Source organism: Tursiops truncatus, chromosome 8 (genome assembly GCF_011762595.2).
Source record: "Tursiops truncatus isolate mTurTru1 chromosome 8, mTurTru1.mat.Y, whole genome shotgun sequence".
Classification (NCBI taxonomy): Eukaryota; Metazoa; Chordata; class Mammalia; order Artiodactyla; family Delphinidae; genus Tursiops; species Tursiops truncatus.
The window spans coordinates 53,468,832-53,484,721 of NC_047041.1; the positions used below are offsets into that span (position 1 = coordinate 53,468,832).

Genomic DNA, 15,890 nt, shown 5'->3' on the forward strand with positions numbered 1-15,890 from the left:
AGGCCCTTCCTTGGTAATTTGGTTTCAGTACTCTGGAGGTGGGGCTCTGGAATGATGTTCAACAAGCATTCTGAGAGAGTCTTAGCAACAGGGAAGTTTGGGAAACACGATAGATTTTTTTCCTCTTAATTCTCACAACAACCCAGAAAGTAAGTATTTGCATGTATTTTACAAAGAGGAAATTTGGGCTCTTTTGAGAGGGGAAGTGACGGATGATCACACAGCTGGTAAACGACAGGTCTAGCGTTCCATTCCCAGTTGTCACACTCCAAAGCTCTATTTTTTTTCACCAGATATTGTCTGGTTATTATTGTTATTATTTTTTCCAAGTTTCTGTACCATTAGTTTATGACCAAAAGTCATATTTTAAAAAAATTGTGTTAAAAAACACATAAGATGAAATTTATATCTTAACCATTTTTAGGGGTATAGTTTAGTAGTGTTAAATATTTTTACATTGCTGTGAAACAGATCTCCAGAACTTTTTCATCTTGCAAAACTGGAACTCTCTACCCATTAAACAATTCCCCTTCTCCCTCTCCCCCCAGCCCCTGGTAACCACTCTTCTACTTCCTGTTTCTATTAATTTGACTACTTTAGGTACCTCATATAAGTGGAATCATGCAGTGTTTGTCTTTTTGTTACTGGCTTATTTCACTTAATGTCCTCAAGATTCATCCATGCTGTAGCATGTGACAGGATTTCCTTCCTCTTTAAGGCCGAATAGCATTCCATTGTACATATATCCCGCTTTTGCTTATGCATCATTCATCCATTGACGGATATTCCACCTCTTGGCTACTGTGAATAATGCTGCTATGAAATGGGTGTGCAAATATGTCTTGGAGGTCCTGCTTTTAATTTTCTTCATATATAACCAGAAGTAGATTTGCTGGATCATATAATAGTTCTACTTGTAGTTTTTTTTTTTGAGGAACTGCCATGATTAGACTGGGGTTATGGGTTTTGGGGAGGAAGATCACAGAGGCAAAGTGCCATTTTCATCACATCATATCAAGGATACATACTATCATCATGATTTATGACTTCTGATGTTGGTCTTGATCACCTGGCTGAAGTTGCGTTTGTCATTTTCCCCACTGTACGGTTACTCTTCTTCCCCTCCTCTTTCCATACTGTCCTCTTTGGAAGGTCATTATGCAGGCCCATACTACCGAAGAGTAATGCCCCCCTTCATAAGGATTATGTTTTAACAAGCAAAATAACTCACACAACAGGGACCTAGCTCTTCTCATCACTGGTCATGCTCTGCACTTTCAGCAGCTGATCTGAGGTGAATAACTGGCCGCCCTATCTCCTGGAAGCTCACTCTTCTTACCTGTAAAATGGGTGTCGCTCATCCTTTACCCCTAGGACTGTAGTGAGTGGAGACAGTCTCAAGGTCGTCAATGTCAGTTCCCTCTGCCTCCCCCATTTGGCTGTCCCGCAACACCAGGCAACAGAGGGACAGTGACTAGCCTAAGGTTTCACCGCAAGGCCTCCAACTCCAGCCCAATCAGGGTTCTAACCACACCCTGGGTACAGATTCCCCCACCCCGGGGCGGGAGCGAGGAGCACTTCCGCCAGCCACAAGTACCGCGCACGTGGCGGGCTGTGCGGGACCGGCGAGCGGCAGCCTGGCTGCGCAGCGCCAGCGCCTGCGGGGCCGGGATGATGAGCCTGACCTCGGAGCCCGATTCCCGGCCGTTGCGCCGGGCCGTAACCCCCGCGGGCCGTCGGACGGTGAGTGCGAAGCCCGGGGTGGACGAGAAGACCCTGCTGGCTCCGGCCCCGCGCCTCTCCCTTCTTTCACTCCTTCCAGGGCCCCCCCCGTCCTTCCCTCCCCGCGGGTCTGAATTTCCCTGCTTCCGGCGCGCCCGTCTCGGCCTGCGGCTGGGCGCTCTCTTTTCACCTGGTCAGTTCCTAACGCTTTGATCTCTCCTTCCGCGCCACAGCCTCGATTCCGGTTCCGGCTCAGTCCAGTCTCTCCTCTATGCCCTCTTTCCTGCTTGGCTGCCTTTGTCTCCTCCTTCTTCTCTTTGCGTCTCGTCTCTCAGTCCCCTGGCTTGCCCCAGTCCACTGCTCTTCCTCTGCCCCTCCTCTTCCCCTGCCCCTCCCCTCCTGCCGGTGGGAGTAGACCCAACTGAGGGCTGGCCAGAGTATCATTCATTCCCTCACCCACCCTCTCTAGCCTGTCCCTGACCTCTGGCTGGGTCCTGAGTCCTCCTGCTTGCCCGTTCCCTCCCAGGGCTTGGGTGGGGGGCCCGGGGGGTGGGGGGAGGATCAAGAAAAAGCCCAGAGCACTCAAGGATCAGAACATTTAACCTCTCCCCGGCTACGTGCCATCCTGAAGACTTGCAGGAAGGGAAAGCAGATCCGGCAGTGGGGCGACTGTGGCTCTTTTCAATAGGATGACGATAACCTCATTGTTCCTGGCTAGTGACAATGTCACCTGCTCAGAGGCAGGGGCCGCTCAAGGTACCCAATAAATGTCTGAATTAATTACCGGGCAAAGGAGGAAGCCAGCACCGTGCATGATGCCAAGTAGGGCAAGATTGGCCTTTATCAGAATACCAGGCGCTCCTGTAAGTCAGTGCTGAGGGTAAGTGCAGTTCAATTCAGCAGACACTTATGGAGCATCCCTGGTGTGCTGAGCACCGTAGTAGGTACTGGTAACATAAAGATGAATCTGGGATAGTCCTCCCTTAGGATCCTCCCAATCTAGTGTGGGATACAGATGAAGGAAAAGAATTACAAGAGACGTAACTACCATGACAAGGGGAAGTACATGGCCCTCTGAAATCACAAGGAGACAACCTATCCAGAAAATTCCCGGAGGAATTACCTTGAAGGATGAGTGGGCTGACTGAAGGGACTGGGGGTGTTAAATGAGTGAAGTCCTGGGGGCAGTGGGGCCCAGCCTGCTCTGAATGGGTTGGCGTTGGGGAGCAGTAGTTGGCTCTGGTAGTTGATTGCCAGGGTTGCAAAGGACCTTGTAAACCTTGTTAAGCAGTCTCGAGTTAACCTGTAAAGAAATGTGGGATCACTGAAGTGTTTAATGCAGGTGGTGACCAGACTGGATTTCCGCTTCAGAGAAACTGCTTTGGTTTCAGAATAGAGACTGGATTGGGGGAGGATATTTGAGGGAGCTGGGAGCCATGGAACTGACCACACATTTAGAATGGCCAGGACTTGGTGACTGATTACCTGTGTGTGGGGAGGTTGAGGACAGGAGCAGAGTGCAAGATTAGAGTCTAGGTTTCTGGCTCAGACGACCGAGATAGGGTACAGTGGGAAAAGGTCAAAGTTGTGGTGTGGGGAGAGATCTTGGGCTTGGGAGACATATGAATGGGGGTGTCCCTCCACTGACTAGACTAAGTGTGACCTAAGGAAATGTATGAATGTTTGGTGGGATGAGAGCTGGGCCTGATTCATCCCTGTGTCCTCGTGGCCAGCAGTAGCCTGGTACCCAGCAGAGGCTCCCAAAGACCACATTTCCCCGGCCTGTGCACACAGGGCCTGGGTCAGGCTTGCCCACTCAGGAATGCTCCAGCAGGGTGACTGGTAGCACAGGTGGGGAAGAGGGGCCATGAGGAAGGGCAGGTGGTCTGGAAGAGGGATGGAAAAGAAGTCTTTATCTGCTCGAAACACACACAGTAGTATTTATGGATGAGGTAGGAGGTCTGGGATTTCCAAAGAGATTTGGAGTTTTTAGAAAACATGGAGGGAAAAGGGACATAATTAGGAAGCTTGGGAACAGGGCCCAGGTCTTGGCTGATAAAGAAATGGGGCTGCGAATATCAGGGCAGGGGACTATTTTGTGTAGCATCTGGAAATGAGCTTCAGAAACAACATTTGAAGTGATGGGATTCATTAAACTTTCAAAGCTGGAGAGTCTTAGAGTTCTCTTCATCGATTTTGCCTCACTATTTGACAGATGACTAAACTTAGGCCCAGAGAAGGAAGTGCGATGCCCTAGGAACATAGCTAATTACTGGCAGCGGTGCGACTGGATGTTGGGAGGGTGGGGGTAGGGCATCCACACTGTCCTGAAGTCAGACTGATATGGATTTGATCCCAGCTCCAACTTCCTCACCTCCTAGCTGTGTGACCCCTCTTTCTGAGCTTTCCTCGCCTGTAATGTGGGGACGTTAAGAGCTCTCAGTGGTACAGGAGTGATGAGAGTCCATCATCGATCCATTCAGGGGTTAAAGTCTGCAAATTCACATTTAACTGCCTGCTTTACAGAGCCACCTTAGGGTTAACTAAACAGCCTTGCCAAGGAGCGTTGAGGTTTATGGGAAGAACAGGGCGTCACAGGTTCTGGGCTTATTTTTCTCAGGGCTGTATTGTTTGGCTGCTGTCAGACTGCAACCTCATTTCTCCCTTCTCCATTCCAGCTAGCAGAACTGTCCCTTGGTAGGAGCTGTTGCCATGGCAACTCAGTTCTCCCCAGCAGTTTGGCTGCCTTGAGTTCTCTTAATTCTAGTACTTTAATCTTAGAGGTAGAGCCCACAGACAAGCTGAAAAGGAAGTCACACCTAAATCTGACTGAAGGACATTCCTGAGTCCTGTCCCTATCCCTGGCCCTGTAATGACCTGGAGTGGAGTCTCCAGTTTGGAAATCCAGCCTTCCCCCTAATACTGTAGATCTTTTCCACAGCAGCAGCCATCACATCCCCTAGGAAACCTTCCCTGACAACCTCCAACACACATCTACAAAAAGAGCCAATCCCTTCTACCTTTGAGTCTTCCCCATCAGCACCTACACATTTAAGCCATCTGTTTCCCCTTCTCCCCTATGAGCTCCTCAAGGGCAGGGACCTTGTCCTGTCCATCTGCTTCAGAGGAGGCTTGGGTGGAATAGGTCCTCCCTACAGTCTGTTGGATGAATAGGGATTGAAGAGTGGAGGTGTTTGAAGGTTGAAAATCAATTTATGTAATGACTAAGTGGTAAATCAGACCTGAGTTCAAATCCTGACATTATCGCTTAGTAGCTGGTTGGTCTTAAGCAACTTGAACTTCACCTCCTTAAGCCTTAGTTTCTTCATCTGGAAAATGGGGATTTAATACATTCATCATAGGATTACTATGAGGGTTGAGTTGCAGAGTGTATGTAAAGCACTTTGCACAGTTACTAGACTGTGAGGGTAGGTTCTGTGTCCTGCTTGTTCCTCACTGTGTCCCAGCTACCTGGCACAAAATAGGCACATACGTGTTTTATTGAATGAGTGAGTGAATTTTAAAAGATGGAAGTTGTTCAGGAAGCTGGGTTTGTAAGGATAACAACCGGTGTATCACCTCATGTGTAATAATTGCTATAGAGTATTATGGTATTTTTGTTAGGTCTGTGTGGCAGCATTCCCCAGATGCAGCCCGACCCTCAGTCTCTTTCCAGGTCCCTCTCTGCACTCGCCTGTGGGCATTTCCAGGCAGATATCACATGGGCCTCACCCACATCCTTAGTGCTCAGCCCAAGGTCTGATCTAGAGAAGAGGCCTCTAAAAATTCTGATGAACAGCTAAATCTAACTTACATTTGCACCATACTTTACCATTTATGGGGCAGTTTTACGCCTGTTGTATTTGGTGTTACCAACCTTGTCACCACCAAGGATATTCTTGTTATTTAATCCCATGGGCCCATATTTTGAAAAAATACCCATCAAATTACATTTGTTAATCAAAGTCATGCCAACTGCTAATCAGAACTTCTGCTCTATATGAAATAAGAATTTTTATCCCCACTTCCAGCACGGATGTGGACATGCAGTAAGTACCAAAGAAATGATTCCCGAATGAATACATGTGTGATTTCTTTAGCCTTTCTGAAAGGTTGAAAATGTTTTGCACCCCCAACCTCCCCCCACCCACTTTTTTTTTTTTTTTTTTTTTTTACTGTATCTTATATCTAAGCATCCCTGTCAGGAACTCTTGACTTCACAATAGCTCCATATCCTCATTATAGTTTATTTATTTATTTTTTGGCCATGCCACATGGCATGTGGGATCTTAATTCCCCAACCAGGGATTGAACCGGTGTCCCCTGTGGTGGAAGCACAGAGTCCTAACCACTGGACCGCCAGGGAAGTCCCCATATCCTCACTTTATAAACAAGGAAACTGAGGCCTAGGGAAGGAAAAAGCCTAGCCACAGGCCACACGCTTTAGAGGTATTGTCCGTGTGACTTGCTTCCACTAATATTCTGTGACCTAAATGAGAAAATGCAAATGCTTGAATGGGTATTCTTATATCAAACTAAAATATTTTTCTTCCTTAAAATGCCTACTCTCTGTAGCTGTACAGCATAAATATAACCCCCTTCAGTAAGATGGACATTCCAATAAGCTGAAGCCAATCATTATGGCTCCCCTAAATTCTGTAGGGTATTGTTCTTTGGATGAGAATAAATCATGAGCTCCCTGGAGATGGCGCTGTGGGTTCACTCTGCCTCTTGTGCCCCCAGGAATCTCCTGTAGTGGAGCTGAACGTTGGGGGTGAGTTCTATACCACCACCTTGGGCACCCTGAGAAAACTCCCAGGCTCAAAGCTGGCAGAGATGTTCTCCAGCTCCGCCAAGGCCTGCCTGGATGCGGAGGGACGCTTCTTCATCGATCGCTGCGGCACCTATTTTGGACCCATCCTGGAATATCTGCGCAGTGGGCAGCTGCCCACACAGCACATCCCCGAGGTGTACCGTGAGGCTCAGTTCTACGAAATCAAGCCTTTAATCAAACTCTTGGAGGACATGCCACAGATCTTTGGTGAGCAGGTAGCTCGGAAGCAGTTTTTGCTGCAGGTGCCAGGCTACAGTGAGAACCTGGAGCTTATGGTGCGCCTGGCGCGTGCTGAGGCCGTGGCGGCGCGCTGCTCTAGAGTTCTGGTGTGCCTAGTACAAAACGAAAAGGATGATGCAAACTGCGCGGACGCCCTGCGCTCCCTGGAGGCGGACAAGAGGTCAGTGGTCAAATTCGGGCCTTGGAAGGCAGCCCTGGATATCAGGGACCTCCTGGACTGCATGAACATGGACATTAAGGCCCAAGGGTACCAGGTACACTATTCACACAACAGTCCATTACCGGCCAAGGTCTCCGACTACTTCTATACCTTCAGCTTCAGCTGGTGGTGATCCCCAGGGGTGGGGGCTGTTTGTTACGAGCTCTGGTGGGACTTACGAAATTAAAGGTTGCCTTCCAAAGCCATCTTCCTTTAATTTTAAAAACAAACAGACATCAAAAACTTCCAAGGTGGTCTACTTGTCTTGCCCCCAAATATGTGTTTCCCCTTTGAGGACTTTCCACTCATTGCAACTGACTCCACTGTACTTGCCTAGAGAGGTGCAGCTGTTTCCTCTTTAAAGCCTCATGTACCTGCCAGACCCTTCCCTTGAAGTCTAATAGCAAGGCAGAGGTGAACTGGAATGTTTCAACAATGCTTTGGCTGGAGATGCGGGATGACAACAGGAAAATAATAGGATGTCATGAGTCTAGACAGACCTAAAAATGTAATCTACCCAGCCTCAGCTTGTGGTCCAATCTTCTAGCCCTGGTATGTGCCTTCATGAGGAAGATGCCAAGTTAGTATACCTGGAGTAGACGGCGCTCAGATCTCCTTTCCCGGATGCTGCGGGTATTGGCTGCTAAAGCGTCACAGCTGTCCTCTTACCTAGAGCAGTAGTTCTCAAAGTGTGGTCCCTAGACCGGCAGCATCCCCAATACCTGGGAACTTGTTAGAAACACAAATTCTCTAGTCCCTACCTCAGACCAACTGAATCAGAAACAGGGAGTTGGCCCAGCAGTCTGTTTTAAGAAGTCCTCCAGGTAATTCTGATGCACTTTAATTTTGAGATCTGATCAAGAACAGAATTGCTATCTCGCTTGTGTGGAGGTACAGCAGACTGATCCCTCACCTCAAGGAGGTGCAGTTCCTATTCTAGAGCTCCTCGTGGGATCAGGCTGAAGTCAGTCTTCACTGAACACCACATTCTTGCTTAGTGGTCTTCCTCTGCTTTACCCTGCTTCCCTCCCTCCCCCTCACCTGAGAACACATCCTCAATAAACCACTTAAACAAGAGACTCTCTCAGGTTCTGCTTCTCAACCAAACACATTAAGTAACTCTAAAGAGGACACATTCATCCTTCTCCAAGTTCAGGTCTGGGATAGATGGCCCCCGTTCCCCACCTAGTAGGATTACCAGCCATCCTGGGTTCCCTGGGACTGAAGGTCAGGTTTAACTGTGAAGCTTTAAGGAATTAACACTGAATCAGAGAATTTCAAATTTAAACATAAAATCGCTCAGAACATAGTTATTTTCAGTGAGCGTTTTAATTCAGTAACTGCATCTGCTTGTATATTTTTTTTCTTATTTTCGAAGCTTGTTCTATATTTTCTTTTTCTTTTTCTTTTTTTGGTATTTAATATGGTTGACAATTTAAAGTGGAAAAATCCTGAATATCTATTTGAACTTAACATCATGAGTCAATTCAACGTTACTCATCAAGAGCCTGAAAAAAGTTCATACCCTTTGATCAGTAATTACACTTCTGAGATTTGATTCCAAGGAGATACCCTGCTCCATAAGATCTAAATAGGATTGCTTAAAATCTCAGTTTCATGAATTATGGAAAGATCAATGTCCTCCCCAAGATTTCTGCACATTCCCAGAGGGCTTGTCTTCTTATGGTCAGCCCTGGTTCTCTGTTTCTGCTAGATTCATTCAGCATAGGGATCAACTAGATGTCTTAAACCTGTTGTGCTGTTCTACGCAAGGCTTACCCAGAGTTAACACTCAGATCTTTTTCTTAATTTTTACAAATGCCACTCCCATCAGCTATTTGTGCACATAGCAGACTGTGGCAAATACAGGCAAGTAAGGGGAGTTTACCACACAGAAATGCCAACAACTTCAAACTGAATATTGGGCATATTTCTTCTTAAGGGTGCCTTAGTCACCCCCATCACTAGGGGCTTTTCACTAGTAGATTGTATTTGTGTCCTATTCTTTCTTCCCTCTCTATTCCTGCCATGCTTCTCTGTAGGTGGGAGTAATCTTCCCCACCCCACTGAGTTCGTGCTTGGCCTCATGACTTAATCTGGCGAATGGTATACGTGTGGAAGTGACAGTTGTGCCAGTTCCAAAATGAGGCTTTCGAGGCATGCCAAATTTCCACCAGCCCCCTTGTGTTCTTGTCATTTGCCAAAAGACCATGTTCCAGTTTAGCTACCTCTTTTACTGCTCTGGCTCTAGCCTGCATCCCTTTGGATCTGACTCTCTTCCTTAGCAATTTACCAAACTATTTTATTAAACGAAGGCAATTCCAATACCCCGGCCCCCCACTCCCAATCCATAATACAATTAAGATAACATACTATTTTTATCCTACTTAATTTACAATAGCAAAACAATCGGAAATAAGCCAACTTAGTTACATCTATATAATGCAATGTTATATAGCAAAATTGCATTTATAGATGGCTTAAAATTATTGGGGAGGAGATTAATTTAATTCAGTACAATTTAATTAAATCTTTGCTCTAAAAAGGATTTAAGGTGGTGGGGCTTACAGGGCTATGAAGAAAAGAAATATCATAAAAGATATAAATTAGAAATACATAAATTAAATTGACATGCTTGGTTGCCTTCCCAATAATACCATCTCCTCTCTTCCTCTGAAATAGCAAAATAAGTAAAGCACATTAGTAATGTTCAAAATACCATCTCTGAACACCCCGATTAAAAAATGGGCAGAAGACCTGAATAGACATTTTTCCAAAGAAGATGAACAGATGGCCAACAGGCACATGAAAAGATACTCAACATCACTAATTATTAGAGAATTGCAAATCAAAACCACAATGAGATATCATCTCACACCTGTCAGAATGGCTGTCATCAAAAAGGCCACAAATAACAAGTGTTGGCAAGGATTTGGAGAAAAGGGAACCCTCACACACTGTTGGTGGGAATATGAATTGGTACAGCCACTATGGAAAACGATACGGAGGTTCCTTAAAAAACTAAAAATAGAACTATCATATGACCCAGCAGTTCTACTCCTGGGTATATATCTGATGAAAACAAAAGATACATACATCCCAATATTCATAGCAGCATTACTTACAATAGCCAAGATATAGAAGCAACCTATGTGTCCAACAGATGAATTGATACAGAAGATATGTGTGTATATATACTATGGAATACTACTTAGCCATAAAAAACTGAAATTCTGCCATTTGCAACAATGTGGATGGACTTAGAGGGTGTTATGCTTAGTGAAATCAGTCAGACAGAGAAACAAATACTCTCTGTTATCACTTATACATGGAATCTAAAAACTAGCACAAATAAATGTATATAACAAAGCAGAAACAGACTCACAGATATAAAGAACAAGCTAGTGATTATGAGTGGGGAGAAGAAGGGGGAGGGGCAAGATAGAGGTATGGGAAGGACTTCTCTGGTGGTCCAGTGGTTAAGACTCCTTGCTTCCACTGCAGGGGGTGTGGGTTTGGTCCCTGGTTAGGGGAACTAAGATCCCTCATGCTGTGCAGTGTGGCCAAAGGGTTAAAAAAAAAAAAAAAGGGGGGGTATAGGATTAAGAGATAAAATCTACTATGTATAAAATAAATAAACAACATGGATATACTGTACAACACAGGGAAATATAGCCATTATTTTGTAATAACTTTGAATGGAGTATAATCTATAAAAATATTGAATCACTATGCTGTACACCTGAAACTAATATAAAATTGTATATCAACTATACCTCAATAAAAAAAAACAACACCACCTCTATTCATTTGTAGGGGTATATGTGGCTTTTCAGATCTGTTGGGATTAACTAAAGAAAATTATAGTCAGAGGAGAAAAACTTAAAACTGAATGCTAAATATAACTGTCACTATAATCCAAAGGAAAAACACACAGTAAAACCTTTGAGATTGCCCTCATGGAGACACCCTACTTCATAGCACTGTGCCAGGTTTTCAGGTCTCATTGTTTTCTTAGAGCACCTCTTTCATTTTTCTTCTACTTATTTTCCTTGTCTTCCCTGCCCCCCTTTCTATTCATTCTTTTCCCTTTTCTGCTGTGCTCAGTGTCCTGGAAGACTGATCTCTAGGTACTGCATGTCCAGGCCCCTTCCTGGTTGGCCAAAGCCTTGGAAAGTATGAGAGTGGAAGATTGGGGACAAGAAGGCCTGGGATGTTGGTATGTAGATGAATGTCTTGGAATGGTGAAAATATTTGTGTTTCCTATGAATGCCCACCAGAGGGCACCCATTCTAGAAGAGGCTTTCAAAACATAAATGGACACAACGATCCAAACTGTGCATTCCTGTGACTTCCCTGGTGGTTCAGTGGGTAAGACTCCGTGCTCCCAATGCGGGGGGTACCCCGGATCCATCCCTGGTCGGGGAACTAGATCCCGCATGCATGCCGCAACTAAGAAGTCCACATACCGCAACTAAAAAAAGATCCTGCATGCCACAACTAAGACCTGGCGCAACCTAAATAAATAAATATAAAAACAAACAAACAAACAACAAAAAAAAACTGTGCGTGCCAGTCAGCCTCTTTCCCCAGAGCTCAATGGAGTCATGAGAAAGGTGGCCATGATGGTAGGGATGGAGTCTGTGCGTGGGCTCTGTGGTATAGTTCCTCTTGCCAAAGCTGATCTGGTCAATGATGGATGTCCAACAGCAGAGACCAACACTGAGTCCCTGATATGGTATTATTCCCACCGGGGGACTAGATACTTCTTGGTAGTAGGCAGATAATCCTGCAAATCAGTTAGCTGTATTGCACTGTAACAGACTGTTGGGAGAAATGCTGGCATTTCTAAGCAAATGGCATCGACAGCTTTGAGGATGTTTGCAAAGCTGCCTAGGGTTAGGATGCAGATTTATTTCATTACAGGGTAATAAAGCTAGTTTCACCCTCCAATCCTGGAGACATTTCAGGGTGATAAAAATGTTTCCCACTGGGTTGGCAGGAAAATTCGTTTCCTGACCGGTATAATAAAGATAATGTTGGGGGAAAAAACCCCGATATTGTCTCTCTCCAGAGGGCAGGTTTGCTAGCATTCCTTCTTTAAGATTGAGCGTTTCCTAAGCTCAGTGTTCTTCATCTGTGCTACAGATCTACTGTGCATGGCATTCACCTGCATTGCTCCCATGGTGTTTAGAGGGCAAGGAGAACTAATACAAACATGAAATTCATGCTGCCTGCTATGCTGTGAATGATAAGCTGCCTAAATCTATTTGGGCTTGTTTTCTCCTTACCAGCTGACTCTATGGAAGTTAGCAGCTTAGGAATTGTCTAACCACATGACAACCTCTTGACCCCCAAACTTAATACCTTAAAACTATAACCATTAATTATTTCTCATAGCCTATAAATTGGGCAGTTCTTCTGGTCTTATTTGATCTCACTCATGCATCTGTAGTCAGATGGGGGATCAGCTGGGGTGAGGCTGGTCTGAAATAGCCTCAGCTGGGTCAACTTGGCTTTGTTCCATGTGGTCATTTACTCTCCAGTAGATTAGGTTGGACTTATTCTCATGGCAAGGGTAGGTTTCCAAAATCAAACAATAGACCTGAAGAACTGGTATGTGGGTGGACCTTGAGGCCTAGGTTCAAAACTAGCACACTGTAACTTCTGCTGTATTCTACTGGCCAGGCACAAGGCCAGCCCAATTCAAAGAGTGGGGATAGAGATTCCATCTCTTAATGGAAGCAGCTCTAGAGCTACACTTCAAAGGATTTACATACAGAGAGAGGAAAAATTGGGGCCATTTTTTACAAATCATGCTACCATATGCTTTATCCTTTCCATCAGGGAGGGAGTGGTGATTTAACCACATAGGAATAGATACATATCCCAGATTCAGATTTGACTTTTCTACTGCTATAGACAATGTTTGTGTCACCCGCCACCCCCCCCACCTCCATTTCCAAATTCATATGTTGAAATCCTAATCCTCAGTGTGATGGTATTAGGAGGTCAGGCCTTTGGGAGGTGATTAGGTCCTGAGGATGGAGCCCTCATGAATGGGGTTAGTGCCCTTATAAAACAGACCCCAGAGAGCCCCTTTGCCTCTGGCACGGAGAGAAGACAGCTATCTATGAACCAGGAAGTGAGCTCTCACCAGACACTGAATCTGCCAGCACCCTGACCTTGGACTTCCCAGCCTCCAGAACTGTGAGAAATAAATTTCTGTTGTTTATAAGCCACTCAGTATACGGTATTCTGTTATAGTATCCTAATATCTCTATATATCCTATTGGTTCTGTTTTCCTGAAGAACCCTAATGATACCTAACTGCAATGTTTCTGCCAGCCCTAGCATTTATGGATACCTTATTCATTTTCATGGTATCTCACACATTGCTTCTGACTAAGGAGCTTATTTTATGATGAAAAAAGTATAGCAAAGTAACTTCTTAGTATTGCCAGTTACCCCATTTACTCAGATGTAGCTATAATAAAAAAAATAGGGCTTCCGCCTGCTGATGCGGGCAGCAGAGGCCCAGCAGTACGCAGGCCTCTCACTCTTGTGGCCTCTCCCATTGTGGAGCACAGGCTCTGGACGCACAGGCTCAGCGGCCATGGCTCAGGGGCCCAGCCGCTCCACAGCATGTGGGATCTACCCAGACCGGGGCATGAACCCGTGTCCCCTGCATCGGCAGGTGGACTCTCAACCACTGCACCACCAGTGAACCATACTTTACTGTGCAAAATGTTTCTGCGTTATTTCATTCCACTGTTACTACATCTTTGTCAGGCTAGGTGTTAGTGCAATTGTAGTTGCGGCTACTTGTTCATTAAGTGCTAGTCGTAGTGAAATAGGAGGGAAGGGGGCAGGGCACAACCTTTAAAAGAACGACATGGCCAGGAGTTCCCTGGTGGCCTAGTGGTTAGGATTCTGGGCTTCCACTGCTGTGGCCTGGGTTCAATCCCTGGTCAGAGAACTAAGATCCTGCAAGCCATGTGGTGCAGCCAAAAAACAAACAAACAAAAAGAATGACATAGCCATTGAGGATATGACATAAACTGGTTAGAATCAACTAGGTCCAAGATGGCAGTAGACCTTGAGCCTCATTATATGCTCATTGTAATACATTAGCATATGCCAAATGACATACCTACAGGCGCCTACAGTTCCAAGGCAGACCATAAAAGGTCAAAAAGTGGGCAGTGGCCCAATTCCTGGAAATCCCCATCCCTTCCCCCAAACAGTTGAATAATCCTCCCACTCACTAGCCTATGAAATTACTCAGCCCACAGAAACCATCTACCCCATACTTCAGGGCCTCTCATCTTCTGAGATGGCTCACACTCTGTGGAGTGTGTTTCTCCCACCACTGCTCTCACTTTTTGAGATGGACTGCATTCTGTCTATGGGATGTTGTACCTCTCTAAATAATCCACGTCTTCCATATTGCATTGCCTCTCGCTGAATTCCTTCTGCGCTAAGACATAAAGAACCTGAGCTTCAGTAAGTCCTGACACCAGGTGAGCAATTTTAATTAAAAGACAGTGGGTTTGAGTCCCAGTCAGAGTTTTGGCTGAGTAAAAGTCCCAGCCCATGGGTTCAAATCCAAGTGTGAGTTTCGGCTGGGTTCAATCCCATCTGAGTTGTGCAGTCTGAAGCTTTGTTGCTTAACCCTTGGCCTCAGAATTCTTTCCACTCTCCCCTAGCTGTCAGAGGATGGCTTGAGTCCTTAAAGGATAGGTAGCTTTTGAACAACTGGAGTGAGAAAGCAGGGAGAAGTACCCTAGGCTGGGGCAGGGGTGGGGGTGGTGGCATCCAGCTTTCTGTAAGCAGGTAGGGTAGGGGGGCCCCAGAGAAGGAACCAGGCATGGCTTTCTTGACATAAGGGAAGCAATTTTTGGCCTAAGCCATTTTGTGGCCTAAGCCTGACCACATTTGTCCTTGAATAGATCTCGGTAATTAATTAAGTGAGGGAATGCAGGAACAAAGGAAAAGCAGTCAAGAAACAAGTTTCTGGGACTTCCCCAGTGGTCCAGTGGTTAAGACTCAGAGCTTCCACTGCAGGGGGTGCAGGATCGATCCCTGGTTGGGGAACTAATATCCCGCATGCCATGAGACATGGTAAAAAAAAAAAGAAACAAGTTTCTCCCCAAGGCATATACATAACAATCTGATACATGTCTTTGGGTTCTACAGGAACTAAGGCTCCCCACCTAGGTGGAGGATGGAATGATGATGTCGACCCTCCTGACTTCAATCAACTAAAGCCTGGACTCTGTTGACCTCTGCCCCAATTCTACGATGAATTCTCCTCTGCTCAAGCCCCTTCATGAATATGTACGCTCCCTTAGCTTAACGCTTCCCCAATTTTCCTGTTTGGAGAGACAATGCATTGGGGAAGATTCTTTGTTTTCTTTACTTGCTGCAAGTAATATATCCTTCCTTATTCCTAACTTTGGCTTAGTCGTGTCTTTTGGGTTCACTAAGGTGAACCACTTTTCCAGTAATGGCTTGACCAAGAGGAGAGTGCAGGCAACATACAGATGGCAAATACTGTGAACAGCAATGAATGATGCGAACGTCAGTTTGACCTCTTTCCCTTATCTCCTGAGTCAAAATCCTTACACAGCTCCAGGTTTTGTCTCTAGCTCTGGAAAGCTCCACCTCTGCCCTTTACCCGATAGTACTTCCTTCCTTCCTGGGCTCTGTTCCCCCGCCAGTCTCTCCGTCACTCAGATCAACAGCAAGCTCCCCAAATCCCCCATTGGCTCCTTTAGCCTTTCCCTCCCGGCTCCTCCCACCAGAAGCCCCGCCCCCTGCGCTACGCTCTCGCTCTGGCTTACCTTTCACCGGCGCAGGTGGCGTAGGCGACCAAATCCAGCGGCACAGCGA

The 15,890-nt window shown here is 45.8% G+C and overlaps 1 protein-coding gene across 4 annotated transcripts; it reads left to right on the top strand.

Annotated features, from left to right (window-relative positions):
* Positions 1 to 1,592: 1,592 nt before the first annotated feature.
* On the top strand, positions 1,593 to 15,751 carry KCTD14 (potassium channel tetramerization domain containing 14). 4 transcript variants are annotated; one of them, XR_012333395.1, is made up of 4 exons: positions 1,593 to 1,743; positions 6,466 to 6,956; positions 11,103 to 11,214; positions 15,195 to 15,751. XR_012333395.1 is itself a non-coding variant. In XM_073808398.1 (3 exons), exons 1-3 carry the CDS (start codon positions 1,672 to 1,674, stop codon positions 11,116 to 11,118), a joined length of 579 nt encoding a protein of 192 aa, XP_073664499.1. In that variant the 5' UTR covers positions 1,593 to 1,671; the 3' UTR covers positions 11,119 to 15,751. The 4 variants fall into 4 exon arrangements, 3 of the variants coding, with proteins under 3 accessions (XP_073664499.1, XP_073664500.1, XP_019804365.1); XM_073808398.1 differs by having other exon boundaries at positions 11,103 to 15,751; XM_073808399.1 differs by lacking the exon at positions 11,103 to 11,214.
* The last annotated feature ends 139 nt before the right edge of the window (positions 15,752 to 15,890 follow it).